The 25,417-nt window shown below is 41.8% G+C and overlaps 1 protein-coding gene across 3 annotated transcripts in view; it reads right to left on the reverse strand.

Annotated features, from left to right (window-relative positions):
- Positions 1-2,692: 2,692 nt before the first annotated feature.
- The window catches only part of CCHR3.PART1H19orf12 (chromosome chr3.part1 C19orf12 homolog), a 191,809-nt gene continuing 169,084 nt past the window's right edge, over positions 2,693-25,417 (reverse strand). For all 3 annotated transcript variants that reach the window (XM_044067319.1, XM_044067321.1, XM_044067320.1), the window contains one exon: positions 2,693-5,725. In XM_044067319.1, coding sequence (XP_043923254.1) covers positions 5,460-5,725 — 266 coding nt within the window. In that variant the 3' untranslated portion in view covers positions 2,693-5,459. The remainder of the gene's footprint in view (positions 5,726-25,417) is intronic.

Genomic DNA, 25,417 nt, shown 5'->3' on the forward strand with positions numbered 1-25,417 from the left:
TGATAGGCACATGAAGGTAAGCCTCCTTGAGATCTAAAGTTACCATCCAGTGATCTTTGCCCAGCAGAGGTAAAAGCTGTTGTAACGTCAACATTTTGAACTTGGGAATGTCCAGATAAGTGTTGAGGATAGACAAATCCAAAATTGGTCTCCACGTGTTCCCCTTTTTTGGTACTAGGAACAGGCGAGAATAAAATCCTAGGCCCCTTTCTGGCACAGGAACCGGCTGAATGGCCCCAAGCTGGAGTAACAGAGAAATTTGCTTGTGAGCCTCTTTTCTTTGTATAGGAGGAATGTCTGGCATGCCTTTGAAAGGAGGCAAGGTATGGAAATAAAACCTGTAACCGTGGTGAACGATATCCAATACCCATCTGTCTTGGGTAATAACACTCCAATTTTCTTTGAAAAGTGCCAGCCTTCCTCCCAAAGGTGCTGCCAGACGAGAAGGCTCTGGCAGCTGAAAAGGCAAGTCATTGGGTCTGCTTACGAAAGGACTGACCCCTACCCTCACCAGAAGACTGGGCAGGCGAACTGCCTGTTCTAGGCCTAAAAGAACCTTGAGCTCTGCCCCTACCACGCCTAGATCTACCCCTAGACTGAGAATCATAAGAAGGATAAGCCCACCCCTTAGTAGGCCAATTTCTACTAAACTTTGGAGGCTGAACCTGCAAAAAATCTTTAACAGTCTGCATAGACTTAGCCTTGTCCTCCATTTTCTTTAAAACTGCTTCCACAGGCGCACCAAATAACACATCAGATTGTAAAGGAGCATCTAAAATCCTTGTCTTTACATGTTCAGCCAAATTCTGATCCCTCAGCCAGGCGTGCCTGCGAAGAACAGAACCAGTGGCTGCCACCCTCAAGAGGCCTGTACAGCATCAAAACCACATTGCAAGGAATGCTTACCCACCTGTTCAGAAACATGAACTAAATCCTGCAACTCTTTACACTCAATACCTTCCGCCAGAGCATCTACCTTAGACTTCAATTGTGAAAGTAGATAATTTTGGTATTTCAACATGTGAAACTGGCAATTCAAAGCCCTCATGGCTAAAGTGGAAGAAGTATACACCTTCTTTCCCCATCTATCTAAAGCCCTTGCCTCTATCAGAAGGAACAGGATTTTTAACAACAGAAGCCTTAACACCTTTAGGGCCCTGAGAAACAGTTTCTGGGTCTGCCCTAGGACTCTTAAAAGATACTTATGAGCTTCAGGCACCCTATAATACCTATCCGGTTTAACTGGGGCCGGAGGCAAAGAATCAGGGTTCAGGAAGCCTCTGCAAAACATCCTCTACCACATCCAGAACAGGAGGTATAGCTAAAGGCCTATGCTGGGGTAGAAACAAAATTCCCTAAGCCTTTTCCTGGAATCAGAGAAATCTTGACCTTCCCATTTAAAATGCTCCCTCATGGAATGAAGAGTCTCTGAAAAAGAAAAATCCTCAGGAGGAGAAGCCGAAGGTGTAGAGTCATCAACATCAGAATCAGAATAAGGAGGATACTCCTGCAAGTCTTCAGCCGAAGACTCAGAAGCCTCCGAACACTGCTCAAAACTCTCAAGCTCAGGTTCCACCCTAGGCCTCTTATCAGGGGGGGCATAGAACCTCTAATCATAGTAATCAAATCTTCTGCCATTTTAAGCATATGTTTCTTAGGCAGAGACCCTGAAGAACTAGGGGAGACCCCCACTGAAGATAACCCTGGCCTGCCTCTAGAAGCCTTGGAAACAGAAGGGGAGGGCCTAACCACCTTAGGAAGGGAGGGGAGAACAGCTACCTGAGAAGCCCCTTCAGCCTGGCCTACCTCCTGAGAGGACACATCTTGTAACAGTAAAGTCTCTCCCTGAGAATCCAAAGGAACTTCTGGTAGAACCACCGGCTCCACCGAGCCCTCTAAAGAACCGACGTCCGGGACAGACGGTTCTTCCACCCGCTGCTTTGTCCTTGCACTTTTAGATTTAAGCGGGCGCCGGAGCATCCGGCGGCATGTTGTAATTACAACGCTTCCCAAAACTAACCTGGCACAATCTAATCTTCTCTTAATAGTGCGTTTGTTAAATCTAGCACAAGAGCGACAGCCAACAGCGTCGTGCTCAGGCCCTAAGCAAGGTATACACAAGGTATGGTAATCTCTATGAGGTATCTGTTTCCCACAAGAAATACAGTTATTCACTTTTTCTGACATCCGGTTAAATACTGAGGCAAGAAAAACCAAAATATTCTAACGGGTACTTGGCCAACTTTGATTCGGTCTGAAACTCCGACTTCAGAAAATTTCAGAACGCCAACCTGCACTCGCAATACTGCTTCTGCATCGGACCATGCGGCAAAAAAGACTGAGGATATGACGTCGGTCATGCGCATTTGTACCCTGACGTCCTGATGTCAGACAAATGCGCCTTGACCGACGTCAACCTTATACTTTGGTATTCGGGCCGACTGGGACAGCGGACTACCCAAGTGTTAGGACTGCAGCAATGTGAGATGAAGAACATCTTGTAATTATACACAGCCTTACTGAAGTACTTTTGAACTGACTATCACAAAAAACTCTCTAGGACTCAGGACAGCGAAAGAACTACTGTGAAGTAAAGGGAAAAAAACTGTGGTGATTAATGACAGCAGAGACAAGACAACAAGAAAAATACTACCGGTAATAAAAAAAAATGATGTATATAAAACTTTTAACATACTTTGTGTAATATTTACTTTTAATGATCTTTAAACTCTCTTGCTCTTTTAAGGTACTTTCAGCATCAGAGGGCATTTTACATAAAAATATTAATATGCAAGTTATCCAAAATAATCAAAGTTAGTGTTATGTAACAGTTCAGAGTGTTGCTGGCAGCAATTCTGTACCAAAATGAAACATTTAAGTTACTAATAATACCAAACTCAGATTAAAACAGAAAATACTAAAATTTCAGATGAAATAATCCATTATTTTTAGTTTCATCAACTAGATAATTATTTGTACATATTAAAATAGCAGCCAAGATGTTTATGATTGAGGCACCAATGTTAACATAAATCAAAAACTGAATTCCTGCAGCTTGTTCATTTAGATTTTAAACTGAAAGTAGAGTAATGAGAGAATAACTCAGCATCCAGTCCCGAGTATTTTCAATGAGAAAATACTGTCTGCATGTTCTCCACAGTATATATGCTACATCAGCTCCCAAATGTTAAAACGTCAGACAAAAATGATGAAGTCTCTATTACAGTGTTTGGAACTTGAAAGACTATTTCTAAAAAGAGCAATATATCAAAACCAAATCAGAGAACAAGGCGTTTAAAACAAAATATGCAATCTTCTAAGGGCGAGCAAAGCCCCTGCAACACTAAAGTAGTAGGCTGTGCCACTGCACCCTGACTGTTTACATTCCATCTCCCAGTTACTCCACAGCCAGGAAGCACAACACCTTTTTCAGTTTTAAACCCTTGGTCCCGCTCTATATACATGCATTCTTTTTTTGGTGGTGGTGGGGCAACAGCCTTGATCATAATGTTATGCAGTAAATTAATATAAAATCATACTAGTTTTACAGATTTCAACTAAATGAAAAAATGAATGTATTAGATGAACTGTAATAAAATAAAAGGGAACAACCACTACAATTTGGATAAAACTTGCTTTCTGCCAAGTCTTATGACAGGCTATAGTAAAAAATATTCAGAACAATATGGGCAAAATGAAAGAGTCACCAAGTAGGAGGTTGATGGAAATGGAAAATGGGATCTAAATTTAAATACTGCGCCATCATACACTGTACTGGTAATTATCAAAACTGAAAGTTGATGGCATGCATTGTTGAACCCACCACACACATCACACATACCACACACATCACACATACCACACACATCACACATACCACACACACACACACACACACACACACACACACACACACACACACACTTTAATGGAGCAATCTCCCTACACCACATTACTAAATACAGTAACTTCAAGAATAAGGAACTCTGGGGCAACAAGTGACTTTCTTGCCTCCAGATCCCTAGGATACTGTTGAAATATATATACTAACTTCAACCAAACATGAGTTGATTTAAAAACAAAAAGTCTATTTCTGTCTCACTCATATAAGGCAAGGTATTTACTTATGAACCCCCTAGAAAAACAACACAGATAGGGAAACAAGCTCTCCACATAATGAATCCCAAGCACACAGATGCACACTTGATTACTTGCCCCGTCAGCTCACTTTACAGTCTGTGTATGCTTTTATTTTAGCTCATTGTATCTTTTTTGACAAAATGGAGCTTGGCAAGGTGAACTCTTAAGAATGATCAAAATGAAGTGTTTTTCAAAGGGGGGGGGTGCTCCATACTCCCTTCAATGTAATGTCCCTTACTTTACATAAGCTATTTCCAAGGGCATACTAATATAGGAATAAAAGACTTCTGAACGAGCAGAGTCGTAAAGTGGAGGAAATGACAAAATAGTATACACAACAGTAGTATTATGATCAAATGCTGATAAAATCTTATAGCACACATCTATCCTTCAGCAAAACCTCTACCATCCACCAGGTAATATCTGTGGTACCTTAGTTCTGCACATCGGAAGTAATATAGCAAGAATTACGAACCACATTGCCACACACTGATTTTCAGCATACACCTGATACTCGGACTTTATGATAATCCCAGATTACAACAACATTTGCTTTACTCTTAGATGCAAGTGCTCTCAGAAAGCATGGCCCCAGCAACAACGACTGGGTGGACACTTTCTACACTGATCAACATACTGTTTACAACACAGTACTACAGATGCCTTTGCCACAAAGATATTGTATTCCCTTTTAGCAAATTATTTTTTTTTTTCTTTTAAGCAGACTGATGGAGGGCAAAAAGCATATAATATGGTAATCTATTCCTTCTCTATACAAGAAATGAAATTTTTGTTGTGCTGCGGATAAATTCTTGAATCCATCCATCCATCAGGTCACAACCTTTTTCCACCCATTTTTGCACATGGGATCAGGCTGTCACTTCAACAGTGACATGCATCTGGAGCCAATGTTTACACTGCCGGGTGGCTAGCCACACTGCTGGGATAAATTCTTGAATATCAGTAAGTTTTAAACACATTTAAATTACCTGACAAAGTGTACCAAAATGCAGATGGCTGGCAAAACATCACTTTATCTCTATGATGTTGTAAGACTGGAGTTTCCAGATGCAGTGAAGTGAACGCAGGAAACCATCAAGTGGTATGTGACAGCACAGCCTCACAGCAGGTATTTTAAACACTCACCTGTATAAATTAAGTCTTTGAAACATCAGTACTAAACCTACTTTCCAATATGGCAACCAATTTCTGCAACCTTTTTTGTTTTGGTTGCAGCACATATTACTTCATAAATGTGAACACTTTACAGTTCCAAACACTATAGTCACAGAATGACAGTTCAAAAAGTCAAGACTAAATTAGTCTCCATACTGCACTTCTGCCTTCAACTGTTGAGAGACAAATGAAACTAATGCAGCTGCCACACTCTGCTGAAGGGCTGCATTCCCCATCACTAGTGCAATCAGCTGGGCTGCATCTACCCAGTCTAAATGTCGGACAATAGCAAATATTTCATCACAGAGTTTCTGCCTTTGAACAGCAGGTAATTCCATTATAATCTGAGGCAGTGGCTGAAACTGTCCACTTGTCATCCATGCACCAAGAAGCCCACCGACAACACCACCTAAAAAAGAACAAGAAAAAAAATCATAAAATAAGCTGCTGTACAGCAGTTTATATTTCACATTTAAAACTATTGTGATTCACAAGCCCTAATGGAAAGATATACATTGACTACTTCATTGCTTCTATGACAGAGGAACAAAGTTAGCATTTAATACTTTGGCAAAGTTGTTAAAAGTCTTTACCTAATAGATACAAAGTACAGAATCAGATTCTGACCTTGGGTTATTGTATAGACTTAAAATGGACCTTCAGGACAATTAGCTTAACATTCACCTACAAGTGGGCCACTGGAGACCTAATATTAAAATAAGTTCTCAACACAGCTAGAAAATCTTTTTGTAATTTTGGTTGTTGAGATAGCCAGAAAGTTACACAATCCAATGAAACAATACATTGTCAAAGGAGATCCTACAAGGTAAGGAAACTTGCACTATAGCTCTTGAACTCAAAATGTAGGCCTTCAAGAAACAAGCAAATTAGGAGAACCCCCTTGCAGGACAGTTGTAACACAGACTGTTTTGCCTGGAAGGCAAAATCAAAACTAAGAAAGCTGATAATATGGCTACTAGATCAAGTGACCACACTGCAGGTATGCTGCACTGGGTCATACCTAGACCAAGAATTAGGTGTCACTGTATTATAAAGAACATAAGGCTTCCTTTCTGGAAGGCTCTTCTACACTAGTCTAAATAACCTCTTCTACAATCTGATGCAAAGTCCGATTGGGGGAAGAATGTAGATTTTATAAATGAACATGCAGGCAGCGCAAATGGCCAGAGAAAGCAGACAGGAAGACCACGTATATCTGTTTCATGTTACTGGGGACTCCAAATAGGAGGTCTAGAGCCTATGAGGCTTTTTTTTTTTTTTTGGACAATCCACTCCCAAGTACTGCAAGGCCAGTTATGGCTGAGAAGATAACAGTGCTTTAAATATGAAAGCAGGGATGAGGCAAACTCATTTGACTTTGGCTGATTTGAAGCTCAACCAGTACCACAGGAAATGACTGGAAATGATTATCTTAATGTGTACAACACTCAAAAAATGTATTTCCCTTCAACAGCGACTTACCGCTTGAATAATGATTTTCATTCAGGCACTATTAGAAGTATACCTGCTCTGTGGCAACACCATACAAGGTTGTTCTCGGACAGGAAAAAAGAAAATGTGAACTGCATTTTTTCATGGAAAGAACTGGTAATGTTACACAGTTACTGCATGCTACAACAGTTATGCGATTACTGTATCCATTTTCAGATAGTGCTGGGTGTAGGCTTCTCGTATAGCTCACAGAACAAGTAATTCCTCTGAAATTATGCAGAAGCAAAAATCTTGCATTTCTCATCTCAATATATTTTATCTTGAGCAATAAAAATAACATTCCAGTCTATTGTACAGTCATGGTTTTCACAAACTCCAGTCAAATCTTTTTTTCACTTATTAAGATCACACACAGACTTAAATTTCTCCTCACTTTGTCTTCCAAAATTAATAACTTAGGATCTACATGAACTAAGTGAATGCTGTATTGCACTGACTTGTGTTGCACAACCACCAAAGTTTACCGAAAATGGCATCATAGTTCTCTCTTAGAAAACTCAATGGAATCATCTCTTGTTGGCATGCACCATTTAATATTATCATTCAGAGTCCAGACACCACCTTCAGTTGCTATCTAACCATTTCCAAGGCACCATCGGGTCTGCCTTCCCTAGCCTCTTAATCATTAGATGGTTACTTTCCTTGCTACATGTAACAATCAACATTTAAATGTGAGAGGCTCCTAGTTTAACACCTCTTCACAAAACCTAAAGCCATCCTTCTAAAGATGACAAACTCTAGCAACTGTAAATATCAAAATTGCACTGAAATACCAAATACGTTTGTCACACCTGACAATGTGGTTTAAGGGAATGAAAAACCTTAAGAAATACTATGAGGTCTCCCCTTCTTACCCTTGATTTTTTTTCTCTGAATTTATTTTTTATTTAGGCTGAAGTGTCAGTGATTTTTGGGACCTCCTTGTTCTGTAATGTTAAGCCTGCCTGATGCACTTTGTTTTGAGGTCTGACTGCCACAAACCTAACTGGCTTGGTGGGATAAGTTAAGAGTCGACCTTGTTAAAAAACAGAAAATAATACTGTAGTAGCACTTCAATCTACAAATTTACTAGTCTTGAATGTGTTTAGGTCCAAGTAGTTTTCTACAAAGTAATACTTCAACTGCTTTAACAGCTAACTAAACTGTATTCCATAAACTAGTAGAAAAACAATTACATGCCAAACAAAACTATAACGGTATGTTTTTGTACCACACTTTTATACCTTTGTTTGGTATACAAGAGGAACCTATTATGACAGAAACAATACAAAACTTTTTGCACCTGAACAGTGAAGGGCTGCTGACCATCGTAAACACATATTTCCTCAACTTTTCTTTAGGTGCTGGCAGAAAATCCAGAACATAACTACACATTCCACTACATCATAGTTCAGGCATTTTGAATTTTCAGAGTTTTAATCTCCAACCATTTCCAATTTCACTACTTGGTATGAGGCAATACTTGCACTTCTATATCCAGCTCAAAAATGACAGCTGTTAATACGAAAAACTAACATCCAAGTTAATTTTACTTAATTATCTGAGTCAGGTGGTGATAGCAAGTTCCACTCCCACACTAACATGCTCTACCTACAGCAAAAACTAGTTAGTAAGCCAGTACTACAAAGACATCAGTGCTGTACTAAAAGAGGTATGGATTTGAAAATTATTGTCCTCATCCCCTCTGAGGACCAGTCACAAAACAAAACATCTGGTGTACAACTCCCAGCCTGGAGAGATGAGCCAATGACTTTATACCAACAGCCAAAGCCAAAGACTACCCATCCCACTCACCAATCTAATTTTTTTCCTGGGTGAGCATCCAACTCATCCATTCTACCACAACCTCACTTTTAAGACTAACAAATTAAAAATAGCTTATGGCCTAAAATTGCCATTATAACAAAATATTAATATTTGATTCCTTATGTTGAAATTACATACTAGAATAAATAGTACATATACACACTTCCAAAGCAGAAAACTGGCATGCACATGTATAGGTGCCCAAAGACCCCAACACCGAAATCCTAAGAAAGCTAACAGTAAAATAGAAGGCTATACAGAACATCACACTGCCAATAAATAGCAGTCATTCGGACAGGGCAGAAACTAGGTGCTAACTTTATGGCAAAAGGCTATACCTCTGGAAGTATGCAAGACAGATCACAGATATCAGTAGAAAAACTGTTCACCTGTTCAAGAGCATTCCAATGACACATGACAAGAGGGTTAGCATATTGATATTTTGTGATATTGCAGAAACTATTCAAATTATGAATATATCTCCAGAATATTTCAAAATATCAATGTACGAAATCATGTGCTAGATGAAAAATGTCAGTGACAACACTGTGTGGCTTAATGATTTGCATAAAATGGTAACATTTGTTTTCTTACAAGTCACATAGTGTTTATGAAATGATCACTGTCTGCAACAGTCCTACTACTCTACCAAAAAACATTTATATCTCAGAATATCTTCACATTACCCATGTTTTGCTGACACCCTTCAACACGACAGTATTACATGCTACTTCTAATTATTAAGGAAAACATGGTAAACAACTCACTTTTCAAAGCTTTTTGCAAACATACATTAATAACTTCAAATCTGTGTATCCAATGCTGACCATTCCCTTACGCTTATTTAGAAAAGTGTGCAATCTTGTAGATCCCACATTGCTGCCTTAGTTTTAGGTATGTGTCTGAATGAGGACATCCGAAATTAGACTTTTGAAAACACTGATAATTACAGTCATTTCATGAAAAAAAGGAAATCTCCTGTAAAGAAGAAAATACTCTTACAGGATACCGAGGAACTGGGTCCCCGATGACTGAACTTTCATAGGAAGCAATGACTTAAAATGAGGATTGAAAGTTTCACCATCTCTCCAGGTTTTCTTGCAATATCCATCAAGTTTTCCGATGTTCACACACTATAAGGTGATCCACTCCATTCTTGGGAATAGTCTGAGTTAAATATTTACTCCTTTGTTTACTCCTTAAGCATGTTTAGTTCAACTGCAAACAGAAATCTGAATGGCCTTGCACTTTTGAGGGACGAGTTTGAATAGAATTCTAAATTCAGTAAAGTTATTAATGATTCATCCTTAAAAGCTCTGTTGTGTCTGTAATGAAGTGAAAACAGATTTCATTTTTTATATCCATCGAAAATCTTATAGTTGGGATTGGTTTCATGTATTCCTTTGAAGAGATTTATAGTTTTTGAAGTCGACTTCTGGTGCAAACTCAATTGAGTTGTTATACTATAAAAGATGTCTCAAGTTTTATTAAACGCTGTCAAATTATGTTCCTCTCTCAAGAAGACAGATTTCAAAACGTATGTGTCAAAGGTGCTGGTATTTTCATGCCTTTTAAATGAATACTTTTAGCGTATTGCAATCCCTAGATCCTTATATCCACGCAGTACCTCAAGGGCTGAGCCATCAAATACTAAAGGATGTCTTATTGTTGATCTGACAAATTACATCACCTGACATTTAATTTGACCATAAAGTGCAGGAAGCCTTTTTATCCAGTTTGTAATATCATGTAGAAACCAATTAATGACATTTATTCCATCCTTAGTTACTGTGACAAATTCTAACTTGCAGGCATCTGTATGACAGCAAACAATGTAAGGAAGAGAAAGGGTCATAACATTGAACCCTGGGGTGCAATGAGAAAGGGTCATAATATTGATCCCTGGGGTGCAATGTGGAAGGGTCATAACATTGACTCCTGGGGTGCAATGAGAAAGGGTCATAACATTGATCCCTGGGGTGCAATGAAGAAGTAAGTAGTTGGATTAAGTTTCTTGTATAGTTAGAGAGGGAGTTAGCATGCCTATTAGAAACCTAGTTAATGAAGTGTGAAATAAATTTATATAATGTTAACGGTGTATGTACTGAACAATGATGGACTCTTAGATGCTTTGACTAGAGCTAGAAGAAAAAATACCAACAGAAAGTCCTACAAATCAAATCAAATCAATGCTGAGTTGGTCACACAATTCAGCTAGGTTACTAAACAGTTGACCTCTGCAGTAAATTCATGTTGATATGTGTCAATGCATCAATGAAATCAGTTATTGTCAGGATCATTTAAAAACTTGAATTAAGCATCTTTCAAAGCATTAAAACAATAATGACAGACAAACTGGTCTGTAATTTTGAAATTGATATTTATTACCCTTTTTGAAAATTTATGTGATGTTGTCTTTCTTCAAAGAACTGGGGACAATTCTTGTCAAGAATAGCTTATTAAAGACTATAGGCAAAATTAAGCATAGTTCTTTTTGAATACTTGATGTTGGTGCTGCGGGAATAATATCAGGTCCTACTGAAATTCTCTTACCAATGTACTTTAGTAAATTAGAAATGAGAAAGTACAGTTGTGTACACCTACCATAAATGTAGATGTTAGAGTGTCTTCACTGTTGCAGTCATGACTGTAGGGTTCTCCCCTGCCGGCAGGCAGCCCTCGGTCGGCCAGAATCCCAAAGTCTGGGTCCGGCGTCGGCTGTTCAATTCTGCTCCCTGACGTCAGAGCGCCAGGAGTATAAAGCTGACAGCCGACGCCATCTTCTCCAGTTTTTCTTGCCCCAGATGTCAGGAGTCCCAAAATGAAAATGGTCCCAAAACCTTAGCAAATACACCTTAGAAGAATGGTGAAAAAAGGAACCACACAAAAGTAAAAATAAGAGGGGACAGGAGGGAGGGAAACCCAGACTGCAACAGTGAAGACACTCCAACATCTACATTTATGGTAGGTGTACACAACTGTACTATGTTCATCGTGTTTCACTGTTGCAGTCATGACTGTAGGGTAGAATCCCAAAGCTGAAAGAAAGGGAGGTGGTCATAAAGAAGGAGGCGGCTAAAAGGCCCTGCAAGACTGCAGAGGCAAAGCCTGCCCTAGACTTGGAGTAGAGAGGCAAATTGTAGTGCTTAGAGAAAGTATGCACTGAACTCCAAGTTGCAGCTTCCAAAATGTCCTTGGTAGGAACTTCCCTGAGGAAGGCTGCAGAAGTGGCAGCAGCTCTGGTGGAATGAGTCCGTATGCTCCCTGGGATTTGCTTTCCATGGTGTGAATAACAAAATCTGATTCCATGAGCAATCCATTTAGAAATGGTTTGGCTTTACCTTGGGAACTTGAAGCATAAAAAACAAACAATTGTTCTGATTTTCTGATGTCCTTGGTTCTGTTCAGGTAAAAACGTAGCTGTCGATGTACATCCAAGGAATGTAAGATCCTTTCCCCTTTATTTTGTGGAGTGGGGAAAAAGGCTGGCAAGTGGATAGTTTGATTTAAAGCCACTTTGGAAACCATTAAGCATGAAAGCCGGATTAGTCCTCAAAGATACCCTGTCTTGATGAAAAATAATATAAGGTTCCACCGCCATAAGAGCTTGTAACTCTGAAACTCTCCTGGCAGAGGTTAGTGCCAATAGGATAGCTGTCTTCCAAGATAAAAACTTGATGTCAGCAGAAGCGGCAGGCTCAAAAGGAGGCAAGGTTAGTTTTTCCAAAACATAATTGAGATCCCAAGCAGGAATAGGAGGAGATCTAGGAGGTCTTAAGTTCTTAGCTCCTCTGAGGAACTGTCTCATGAGCTGGTGGGAAAAGATGGGAGGGTCTGAATTATAATGAGCAGAAATAGCAGAAGCATGGATCTTAATGGATGAGAAAGAGAGACCCTTATGTAAGAGATCAGTCAAGTAAAGTAGAATTAAAGTAATGTTAGGAAGAAGAGGATCAGAATCCTGAGCCTGCATCCAGGAACAAAATCTTTTCCATTTTCCTGCATAAGATTTCCTAGTGCTAGGACGTCTGGCTTCTAAAATGACATCCATAACCTGCTTGGGTAGGAAAGAAGAAATCAAAGGTCCTGGATTAACCAGGCCGCCAGGCTGAGAGTTCTGACATGAGTGTAGAAAGTACAGTTTTGTACCTACCATAAATGTAGATGTTCGAGGATCCACATTGCTGCAGTCCTAACTATTGGGTAGTCCGCTGTCCAGTCGGCCCGAATACCAAAGTATATGGCTGGCGTCGGTCAGGGCGCATTAGACTGACGTCAGTACGTCAGGGTACTAATGCGCATGACCGACGTCATATCCTCAGTCTTTTCTTGCCCCAGATGTCAGAAGACCCTGAAAAGATAAGGCCAAAACCCAAAAACTCCAAACATACCTGCACCAAAAATATGTACAATATATACAAAATTAGCAGAAGACAACCTCACCTACACAACCACCCCTAAACACAGAGGGAAGGAGGGAGGTAAATTGGACTGCAGCAATGTGGATCCTCGAACATCTACATTTATGGTAGGTACAAAACTGTACTATGTTCTTCATTCCACATTGCTGCAGTCCTAACTATTGGGTAGAATCCCAAAGCAGAGGTAAGGGAGGCTGGCAAATCATAAGGAAGCAGGAACTGACAACATGCCTTGCAAAATAGCTGTGGCAAAACCAGCCCTAGACTTAGAGTAGAGAGGAAGGTGATAATGCTTAGAGAAAGTATGCACTGAACTCCAAGTAGCTGCCTCCAAAATATCCTTAGTTGCCACCCCCCTTAGAAATGCTGTTGAAGTGGCAGTAGCCCTAGTGGAATGAGGCCTAATCCCAGCTGGAATCTCCTTGCCATGATGGGAATAACAAAATGCAATGCAACACCCAATCTACCTAGAAATAGTTTGTTTTGACACAGGCTTGCCCTGTGAACTCAAAGCAAAAGAAACAAACAACTGCTGAGACTGCCTAAAATCCTTAGTCCTGCTCAAATAATAACGCAATTGCCTGTGTACATCTAAAGTGTGCAAAATCTTTTCCCCTTTATTTTGGGGTTCTGCATAAAAAGTAGGCAAATGAATAGTTTGGTTTAAAGCCACACTAGAAACCACCTTAGGCATAAAGGAAGGATTAGTACGTAAAGATACCCTATCCTTATGAAAAATCAAAAAAGGCTCCACTGCCATAAGGGCCTGCAACTCAGAAGCCCTTCTTGCAGAAGTAATGGCCAACAAAAAAGCAGTCTTCCATGACAAGTATTTCAATTCAGCAGTAGCAAGAGGCTCAAAAGGTTGTAGAGTAAGTTTCTCCAACACAAAATTGAGATCCCAAGCAGGAGTAGGAGCTCTACGTGGGGGTCTTATATTCTTTGCCTCTCTAAGAAATTGCTTGAACAAAGGATGCGTAAACAATGGTGGGTCACAATCATAGTGAGCTGAAATTGCTGCAGCATGAATCTTAATGGAAGAGAAAGACAAACCTTTGTCCAATAACTCAGTAAGATATTGAAGAGCCACACTCAAATTAGGCTCAGAAATCTCCAAATTGTTTGCTGCACTCCAAAATAAAAATCTCTTCCATTTTTCTGCGTACACTTTCCTTGTACTAGGTCTTCTGGCTTCCATAATCACATTTAAAACTTGTTGAGGAAGTTGAGACCTGCTGTCTTTCAAAACAGAATATGCCAGGCTGTTAGATGAAGAGAGTGAAGCTTGACATTGAGCAGATGACCGTCCCTCTGAGACAACAGGTGTGGAATCAAAGGTAAAGGCCATGGAGGCTTCATTACCAGACTCCTCAGTAATGGGTACCAGTGCTGCCGAGGCCAATCTGGAGCTATTAAAATCATCCTTGGCTTGTCTTGTCTGACCTTTAGAAGCACCTTTGGAAGAAGAGGCAGAGGTGGAAACGCATACACATGAAGATTTTTCCAACTGAAAGAAAGAGCATCCACTTTCCAAGCTGTGTGATGAAACCTCTTTGTGCAAAACTTTGGCAGCTGGTGGTTTAGTGGAGAAGCGAACAGATCTATGTCTGGAGTTCCCCATGACACTGTCAATTTTGAAATACATGAAGATCCAGTTTCCACTGTGGGGATCCATGATTTGTCTGCTTAACACATCTGCTAAGGAGTTCTGTGCTCGGCAGAAACCTTGCCTGAAGAGTTAGTTGCAAGCTGAGCGCAGTCTCCCATAAAATCATTGCTTGCCTGCACAATGGGTAAGAATGTGTTCCCCCTTGTTTGTTGATGTACCACATGACAGTTGTGTTGTCTGTTAGAATCAACACCTGCCCTGGAAGAAGTAATTCCTTGAAAGCCATTAATGCAAACTGGACTGCTAACATCTCTTTCATGTTGATATGTAGATGCTGTAGTCTGGCAGGCCACTTGTCTTGTATCCACTTTCCATTTAGATGAGCTCCCAAGCAATGTCTGAGGCATCTGTCGTTAGAATCTGACTCGCCTCTGGCCGGGTCACAGAGAGTCCCTTGTTTAGGTGACATTCCTGAGCCCACCACAAAAATTCCTTTTGAATGCAAGGTATTATTTGAATGACAGTGTCCAAATCCTGGCAGTGCTGTGTCCATACATTTTGAGATACCATTGCAGCTTCCTCATATGCAGTTTGGCATTGGGAAGCACCAGAATACAAGATGCCATGAACCCTAAGGCTTGAAGGACTGTCCTTGCAGTCAGCCCGGACTGAAGAGATAGGTGATGGAAGTAATTGGAAAGATTCTTTTGTTTGTCCGGGGTTAAAAGGCCATCTGGGCTGCTGTATTCAGTCTCACACCCAGAAAGCACATGTCTTGAGAGGGTACTAGACTGGACTTTATTTCGTTCACAGAATACCCTAGGCATCTTAGCACTGCTATGACATATTCCAAATGCTGTAGAAGATCTTCCTTTTCTTGAGCCAGAATCAGGCAATCGTCCAAGTAAGGATAGATTTGAATTCCTTTTAGTCTGAAGTAAGCTATCACTGGAGCCAGAACCTTTGTGAATACTCTGGGCAGTAGATAAGCCAAAGGGCAATGCAGAGAACTGATAATGAGAATTTCCAGCTCGAAAACGCAGATACTTCCTGCAAGTTAGTGTTATAGGCACATGAAGGTAAGCTTCCTTGAGATCTAAAGTTACCATCCAGTGATCTTTGCCCAGCAGAGGTAAAAGCTGTTGTAACGTCAACATTTTGAACTTGGGAATGTCCAGATAAGTGTTGAGGATAGATAAATCCAAAATTGGTCTCCACGTGTTCCCCTTCTTCGGTACTAGGAACAGGCGAGAATAAAATCCTAGGCCTCTTTCTGGTACAGGAACTGGCTGAATGGCCCCTATTTGGAGCAACAGAGAAATTTGCTTGTGAGCCTCTGTTCTTTGTAGAGGAGGAATGTCTGGCATGCCTTTGAAAGGAGGCAAGGTATGGAAATAAAACCTGTAACCGTGGTGAATGAGATCCAGAACCCATCTGTCTTGGGTAATTAAATCCCAATTTTCTTTGAAAAGAGACAGCCTTCCTCCCAAAGGTGCTGCCAGGCGAGAATGAACTGGCAGCTGGGAAGGCAGGTCATTGGGTCTGCTTACGAAAGGACTGACCCCTGCCCTCACTAGAAGTCTGAGCAGGGGAACTCCCTGTCCTAGGCCTAAAGGAACCCTGAGCTCTGCCCCTACCACGTCTAGACCTACCCCTAGACTGGGAATCATAAGCAGGATAAGTCCATCTCTTAGAAGGCCAATTTCTACTAAACTTCGGAGGCTGCACCTGCAAAAAATCCTTAACAGTTTGCATAGACTTAGCCTTGTCCTCCATTTTCTTTAAGACTGCTTCCACAGGTGAACCAAACAACACATCAGACTGTAAAGGAGCATCCAAAATCCTCGTTTTAACATGCTCAGCTAAATTCTGATCTCTCAACCAGGCGTGCCTACGAAGAACAGAACCAGTGGCAGCCACCCTCGAGGAGGCCTGCACAGCATCAAAACCACACTGCAAGGAATGTTTACCCACCTGTTCAGACACATGAACTAAATCCTGCAACTCTTTACACTCAATACCTTCCGCCAGAGCATCCACCTTCAGTTGTGAAAGGAGATAATTCTGATATTTTAACATGTGAAACTGACAATTCAACGCCCTCATGGCTAAAGTGGAAGAAGTATACACTTTCTTTCCCCATCTATCCAAAGCCCTTGCCTCTTTATCAGGAGGGACAGGATTTTTAACAACTGAGGCCTTCACACCTTTAGGCCCCTGAGAGACAGTTTCCGGGTCTGCCCTAGGACTCTTAAAAAGATACTTATGAGCTTCAGGCACCCTATAATACCTATCCGGTTTAACTGGGGCAGGAGGCAAAGAATCAGGATTCAGGGAAGCCTCTGCAAAAACATCTTCCACCACATTCAGAACAGGAGGTATAGCTAAAGGCCTATGCTGGGGTAAAAACAAGAATTCCGTAAGCCTTTTCCTGGAATCAGAGAAATCTTGACCTTCCCATTTAAACTGCTCCCTCATGGAATGCAGAGTCTCTGAAAATGAAAAATCCTCAGGAGGGGAAGCCAAGGAGTAGAATCATCCACATCAGAATCAGAATAAGGAGGATACTCCTGCAAGTCTTCAGTCAAGACTCAGAAGCCTCGAACATTGCTCAAAACTCTCAAACTCAGGTTCCACCCTAGGCCTCTTATCAGGAGGGGGCATAGAACCTCTTATCATAGTAATCAAATCCTCTGCCATTTTAAGCATATGTTTCTTAGGCAAAGACCCTGAAGCACTAGGAGAAACCCCACTGAAGCTACACTTGGCCTGCCTCTCAAAGAAGTCTTGGAAACAGAAGGGAGGCTCTAACCACCTTAGGAAGAGAGGGAAGAACAGCCACCTGAGAAGCCCCTCAGCATGGCCTACTTCCTGAGAGGATACATCCTGTAACAGTAAAGTCTCTCCCTGAGACTCCAAAGAAACACCTGGCAAAACCTCCGGCTCCACTGAGTTTTCCAAAGAACCGACGTCTGGGACTGTCGGTTCTTCCCCAGGCTTTGCTGCTTTGTCCTTGCGCTTTTTGGCCGAAGCCTGCATCGGAGCATCCGACGGCATTTTATAATTACAACGCTTCCCAAACACTAACCTGGCACAGTCTAACCTTCTCTTAATAGTGCGTTTGTTAAATCTAGCACAAGAGCGGCATCCAACAACGTCGTGCTCAGGCCCTAAACAAGGTATACACAAAGTATGATAATCCCTATGAGGTATCTGTTTCCCACAAGAAATACAGTTATTCACTTTTTCTGACACCGGTTAAATACTGAGGCAAGAAAAACCAAAATAATCTAACGGGTACTTAGCCAACTTTGATTCGGTCTGAAACTCTGACTTCAGAAACTTTCAGAACGCCAACCTGCACTCGCAAAATTGCTTCTGCATCGGACCATGCGGCAAAAAAGACTGAGGATATGACGTCGGTCATGCGCATTAGTACCCTGACGTACTGACGTCAGTCTAATGCGCCCTGACCGACGTCAGCCATATACTTTGGTATTCGGGCCGACTGGACAGCGGACTACCCAATAGTTAGGACTGCAGCAATGTGGAATGAAGAACATCCTGACCCTGATGCTGGGACAGAAGGTTCGGAGACTGAGGTAAAATCCAAGGGGGTTCCAGGCATAGGTTTATTAGAGTTGGATACCAAAACTGCCGAGGCCAATTCGGAGCCAACAAGATTATCATCTTGGGTTTGTCCCGTTTTATCTTCAATAAAACTCGAGGAAAAAGAGGTAGAGGCGGAAAGTCATATCCCGAGAGGTTCCTCCATCTGAATGACAGGGCATCCACTTTCCAAGCCTCTTTGTGGAATGTCCTGGTGCAAAAATTCTGCAGCTGATTATTTAGATGGGATGCAAAGAGATCTATGTGAGGACATCTCCATACTGCTGTTATCATCCTGAATATTTTGGTGTCCAGCATCCACTCGTGTGGATCCGAAAGGTTTCTGCTCAAACTGTCTGTTACTAAGTTTTGTTTCCCTGATAGAAACTGAGCTTGAAGATCCAGATTGCAAGCTAGAGCTGTGTTCCATAAATCCATGGCTAGACTGCAAAGGGGGTAGGAATGAGATCCCCCTTGCTTGTTTATGTACCACATAACTGTGGTGTTGTCTGTCCGTATTAGTAGTTGTCCTGGTTGTATGAGATTCCTGAAGGCAAATAAAGCTTTCTGAACAGCTAACATTTCCTTTAGGTTGATATGCAGGTGCTTCTGATCCTTTGTCCAAAGGCCCTGCAGACAATTTCCCTGAAAATGGGCTCCCCAAGCATAATCCGAGGCATCCGTGGTTAGAATCTGAGAGGCAGGAGGTAGACGGAAGGGCTTCCCTTTGTTTAGAGCACATGCCCTGGACCACCAAAGAAATTCCTTTTGAAGGCAAGGAAGAACAGGAATCAGTATGTCCAAACTGTGGTAATGCTGAGACCATACACTTTTTCGGTACCACTGTATTTTCCTCATGTGTAGTCTTGCATATGGTACGAGAAGGATGCAGGAGGCCATGTAACCCAAAGCCTGCAGGAATTTCCTTGCAGATAGATGGGTTAGATTTGCCAAGGCTTTGAAAGTTGATGCCAGCTGTAATTGTTTTTCGGATGTCAGAGATGCCATCTGGGTTGTAGTGTTTAGAAGAGCACCCAGAAAAGTTATCTGCTGTGATGGTGTCAAATCTGACTTTTTTATGTTTACAGAAAATCCCAGGAATTTGAGGAGGTTTTGTACAAAGTCTAGATGCTGGAGTAAGACATCCTTGCTGTCTGCCTGAATTAGACAATAGTCTAGATAAGGGTAAATTTGAATTCCCTTGAGTCTGCAGTAAGCTACTACTGGAGCCAGGCATTTGGTGAAGACCCTGGGCGCAGTAGACAATCCAAAGGGCAGCGCAAGTGCCTCGATCCGGCCTTGAACCTGAGGTATTTTCTGCGATCCTGCCTGATGGGAGTGTGTAAATATGCCTCCTTTAAATCCAAAGTCACCATCCATGCATCTTTGGACAGCATTGGAAGTAACTGCTGTAGAGTAAGCATCTTGAATTTTGGAATCTCTAGAAAGGTGTTCAAGACCGACAGATCCAGAATGGGCCTCCATGAATTTTGCTTTCTTGGGACTAGAAAGAGCCTTGAGTAAAACCCTTTTCCCATCTCTGAAAGAGGTACCAGTTCTATGGCATTCATAGCCAAAAGAGCCTCCACCTGGTTTAAGGCCGCCATCCAGTGATGTTTTGGAAGGTCTGGCCATCCGCTTGGCCTTGGCAAAGTATGAAAATGGAATTTGTAACCTCTTAAAATCACATCCAAAACCCATTTGTCCTGGGTTATTTGAGTCCAATTTTGGTAAAAAAGAGAGTTTTCCTCCGAGAGGGGCTTCCAGGCAAGACGTTCCTGCAGTCCAACAGAGGAAGTCATTGAGTTTGTTTCCTTTGAGACTGTGGCCTGTCCTCTCCTCCCCTAGGGGTAGAAGCAGTCCATTGCCTTGGTCTATAAGCAGCTTGTGTTTGAGGCCTCCGTCTGGAGAGTCTATATCTACCCCTTTGAGGCCTGTCTGAAGAAGGAAAGGACCAGTTTTTTGATGGCCAATTCCTGCTAAATCTAGGAGGCTGTACTTGTAAGAAATCTTTAACTGTTTGCATGGATTTCGCCTTATCCTCCATCTTTTTAATCACCTCTTCAGCTTTAGATCCAAACAAAACATTATGCTGAACAGGAGCATCCAATAATTTAGCCTTTACTTGTTCAGGTAAATTTTGTTCCTTTAGCCATGCATGTCTTCTAATGACTGTGCCAGAGGCCGCAGCCCTACAAGAAGCCTCCAAGGCATTAAATCCACAGTGTAAAACATGCTTCCCAACTTGTTCAGTGGCATGCAATAAGTCATGTAATTCCTTATCCTCTGCACAGGCAGAAATGGAAGTAAATTTCTGTTTTAAGACAGACAAGAGAAATTGCTGATATTTAAGCATATGAAAACTGACAGTTTAAAGCCCTAATGGACAAAGTAGCAGAAGTGTACACCTTTTTGCCCCATCTTTCCAAGGCTCGAGAATCCTTTTCAGTAGGAATAGGATTTTTGGCAGTAGCAGCCTTAACACCCTTAGGACCCTGAGAAATGGTTTCAGGGTCAGCAGTAGGATTCTTGTATAAAAACTGATGGGAATCAGGAACCCTGTAGTACCTATTAGGCTTAACAGGAGCAGGAGGAAAAGAATCAGAAGTTAAATTAGCCTCCGAAAAGGCATCATCCACAATATCCAAAACAGGAGGAATAGCCAGGGGTCTATGTTGGGGTAGAAGAAGAAAATCCCCCAGTCTTTTCTTGGATTCTGAATATTCCTGTCCCTCCCAGTGAAAATGTTCCCTTATTTCATGCAGAGTTTCCCCAAAAGAAAAATCCTCAGGAGGAGAAGCTGAAGGAATGGATTCTTCCGCATCAGAATCCTCATAAGGAGGAAAAGAATATTCCTGATCAGAAGAAGAAACTGAGGAAACAGAAGCCTAATCAGAGGAATCATAATAAACATCCTGCCTTGGCCTTTTGTCTGGAGGGGGATAAGAACCCCTAATAATTGTAAGTAAATACTCCGCCATCTTGAGTAACTGTTTCTGTGACTTGGGAGCCGGTTCAGAAGAGGCCTGTGTTGAAGTCTTTGATTTAGGAGTCTTTGCCTTTGGCTTTGCCTTTACTTGAAGCTGAGTAGGCCTGAAAACCCCTTCGGAAGCCGGTACCTGCACAGTGGCTCCGGACCCATCCGAAGGAGCGTTGTCCGAAGGTCCTGCAACAGAGATATTTAAAGGCCTGGTTGGCTCCTCATGAGAGTCCGTTTCGGCCGTCGGTTCTGAAATGGCCGATGACAGGGGCTGCAAAAGCGCCTCACTGACGACGGCCGAACCTGAAGCTGGCTCCACATGTGTGCTATCATCAGATTTGGACCTCGGAGGCCTGTCTTTATCCCTTCGACGCTTGTGAACTCCGGTAGATGGAAGCGTATCCGATGACATTTTGTAGTTAAAGCGTCTACCGAAGTAATGAAAGGCAAAATCGTACCTTCGCTTAATTGTACGTTGATTGAATCTAGCACAAAACCGACAACTAGCTACGTCGTGGTCAGGGCCCAAGCAAGGAATACAGTAAGAATGAAAATCCTTATGAGGTATTTGCTTCCCACATGAAATACAATTATTAACTTTTTCTGACATCGGAGTGGAGCAAGAAAAGAGTTTCCCCAACGGGGTACTTAGCTTTGAGTGGAGAAGAAAGTCTTCGGACCGAAGTACGTAGAAATATTCGTCCGGAGTCAACCAACCGGCACTTGCGAACTGCTATCACCGCACGGCAAGCGACTGGAGAAGATGGCGTCGGCTGTCAGCTTTATACTCCTGGTGCTCTGACGTCAGGGAGCAGAGTTGAACAGCCGATGCCGGACCCAGACTTTGGGATTCTGGCCGACAGAGGGCTGCCTGCCAGCAGGGGAGAACCCTACAGTCATGACTGCAACAGTGAAACACGATGAACATCATAGGAAATGGAAAGGACATTTTCTTTAATTCGTAATCATTTTACAATATTAAGTGTGTTGAATAAGTCAGTATCAGATAAGCTATCATTTCTGGATCTGTTACTGTCTTACCCTTGACTACTTAAGAGGTAATGGGATATTTTCTTTCAGAATTTGTGGATCAATATATTTATATATAATTTATTGTTTAGTGTATTTCCAGATAAAAAAAATGAAGTATGAGAAAAGTTATTTTTTTGTGTGCCTTAATTGCAAATACTGTGTAGGACATTTCCTACACTATTGGAAAGAACACCTTTTTTTCCGCTTTTTTCAGTTTAGTTTGCTATTCCACTAGTGAGGAAAACTTCCTTTGTTATTACTATGAATAGTTCCAGTAGAAGTAGCTTCTGCTGAGTTTACCTGTATATTTCATAAGTTTACAGTATTCCAAGTAAAGTTAACTTGGTCATACTCACTTTCCGACTATACAAGGAACTTATTCCACCAGTTATTTTGAAGTGATTTATTTGATTTCCTCAAATTTTTTGTTATCCACTTACCTTCTACCATTTTTTCGGTAGTTATCTGTATATTCTAAAGCTTTTCTTGGTGTGTATGATTCTAATTTTACTATCTAATCCAACTTTTACCTCAAGGTATTCTTGGTTTACCATCAATGGTATAGGCATCTCCTTCCCTTCTACCTGTTGGTATTTCTTCGATACCATCATTGGTATCCTTCTCCCACCTTTTTTTCCTTCTTCCTTCTCCTACCCACTCCTTGCCATTTTACTGGATAAAAAATGGCAGAAAAGCAAAAAGGAATCTCCGGGTTCAAACAATGTAAGGATTGTGGCAGAAAGATGCCCAATTCCGATGAGCAACTTCCATGCATTTATTGTTTGGGTGACCCTCATCTAGAAATTCAACCTCCTTGAGAACTCAGTAGGGGTTTCAGTGCTCAAACTTTTGCAGAGAGGCGTAACATTCTTAAGGAATTACTGAAATGTCCTTTTGGTGAAGCTCGCTCTGAGGTGGGGACTTCAAAATCTCCCCAGACTGAATCTAAGAAATGGAGCCGTTTTGTACCATCTTACCCAAAGTTACACAAATCTAAGACTCCAAAATCTCAGGTTTCAACTCATTCATCAGAACCGAAGCCAAAAGTTCCTAAGAGTGCACCAACTTCTGTTCCAGCACCAAAAATGGTTAAATCTTCCACGGTGCAGTGTGCAGTGTACCATTGAAATTACTCAGACACCTTCGGTGCCGACCATGTCTTTGGCGCTGACGACCTCACTGGCATTGATAACTGTCACCTTGAATATTTCTGCTCCATCCTTGCATGCCAAAATGCAGTCTATGGTGCGAAAGGTTGAGATGCCAAGTACCTCCAGGACTAGATATTTGTCCTCAATAGACCCATTCTTGGGTCAGCAGCTGAGTTCCTTCGCAGAAAGACTGTTGTGATTGTCCATCTGTTCTTCCAGGAGTCTACTGAATTGGACGTAATTGGATTAGAGGATCAGCTATTGGCAGCCAGAGGCCTTCCTGCTCCTTCTCAGACCTCCCTCCCCCCTGGAGCAGAGGCTTACTCTCTCAGGACTTCTACATATATTCCTCCTTCAACCTCCCTGCAGTCTTGGAGCCCACTGCTTTGATGCTGCCGGTGCCAGCTACTTTGGTACAGATGGTGGATCTCACCTCGGTACCAGAAAGTACAGTTGTGTACACTTACCATAAATGTAGATGTTAGAGTGTATTCACTGTTGCAGTCATCACATTTGGGTTATCTACTTGCAGTAGCCCTCAGTTGGCCTGATTAACAAAGTCTTGGGTCCTGCATCGGTTGCTGTCCCTTCTTCCATGGCGTCAGATCGTCAGGGGTATAAAACATGCAGCTGATGCCATTACATCAGTTTTTCTTGTCCCAGATGTCAGGTGCCCCCAATAGGAAGCAATTAATTCTATAAATATACAACGTTATACCTCCAACAAAACAGCAAATACACCACAAAGCTTTTGAGCATAGTAAAGGAGAGGAGAGGTAAAGCCAAAAGAAGAAAGGGGGCTGGAGGGATGGTAAAGTACAGTTTTGTACCTACCATAAATGTAGATGTCCGAACTGGATAGCATCTGCAGTCATAACAAGTGGGTTGTCCTGTCGTCAGGCAGCCCTGCAGTCGGCCGGATTCCAAAGTCCGGGTCCGCTGATGTCGACTCCACCCGACGTCATCTCTGTTGGTCTTCGGGTATAAAAGCATCAGCCGACACCATTTTCCTCAGTGTTTCTTGCCCCAGATGCCAGAAGCCCTCTTGCAGGCTAAAAATTTGGATAGATGCCAATGTTTCCAAAAAGACAGAGGTAAACACAGCAATAAGCATATATGTACATATATACAAACAAATACACCATAAAGACTCCCCAACAGCTAGCTATTAGGAGGGTAAACACCCTAGGAGTACCACAGAGGGAAGGAGGAGGTAATCCTGACTGCAGATGCTATCCAGTTCGGACATCTACATTTATGGTAGGTACAAAACTGTACTATGTCCTTCATGGATGCATCTGCAGTCATAACAAGTGGGTAGAATACCATAGCCAACTAGGGAGGAGGATAAAAGTAGATTATGGTGTGTTTAGGATCCCTTGCAGTACAGCAGTGGCAAACCCTGCTCGGGATCTGGAATATAGAGGCAAATTATAATGCTTGGCAAATGTATGCACGGAGGTCCAAGTAGCCTCAATAATGTCTTTGGTTGCCACTCCTCGTAAGAAGGCTGTGGTAGTGGCTGTGCCCTTGTAGAATGAGGTCTTATGTTCTGTGGAATTGGTTTTCCATGGAAGGAGTAACAGTATCGTATGCAATTTCCTATCCATTTGGAGATTGTCTGTTTGGAAATAGCTTTTCCTTCCCTTCCTGTTGCATAGGCTACAAAAGTTGGTCAGTCTTTCTGCTATTTTTGTTCTGTCCAAGTAGTAGCGTAGCTGTCTATGTACATCCAAGGTATGCAGTATTCTTTCCTCTGTTTTGTGGGTTGGGGAAGAAGGTAGGTAGGTGGATTGCCTGGTTTAAAGACACTCTGGATACCACCTTGGGCATAAATGTAGGATTAGTCCTCATGGACACTCTATCTTGGTGGAAGATTAGGAAGGGTTGCACTGCCATTAAGGCCTGTAGTTCTGAAACCCTCCTTGCTGAAGTAATTGCCAGTAGGAAAGCAGTTTTCCATGACAGGTGTTGTAGGTCT

This window comes from Protopterus annectens, chromosome 3.part1, assembly GCF_019279795.1.
Source record: "Protopterus annectens isolate FY-2018-M chromosome 3.part1, PAN1.0, whole genome shotgun sequence".
NCBI lineage: Eukaryota > Metazoa > Chordata > Ceratodontiformes > Protopteridae > Protopterus > Protopterus annectens.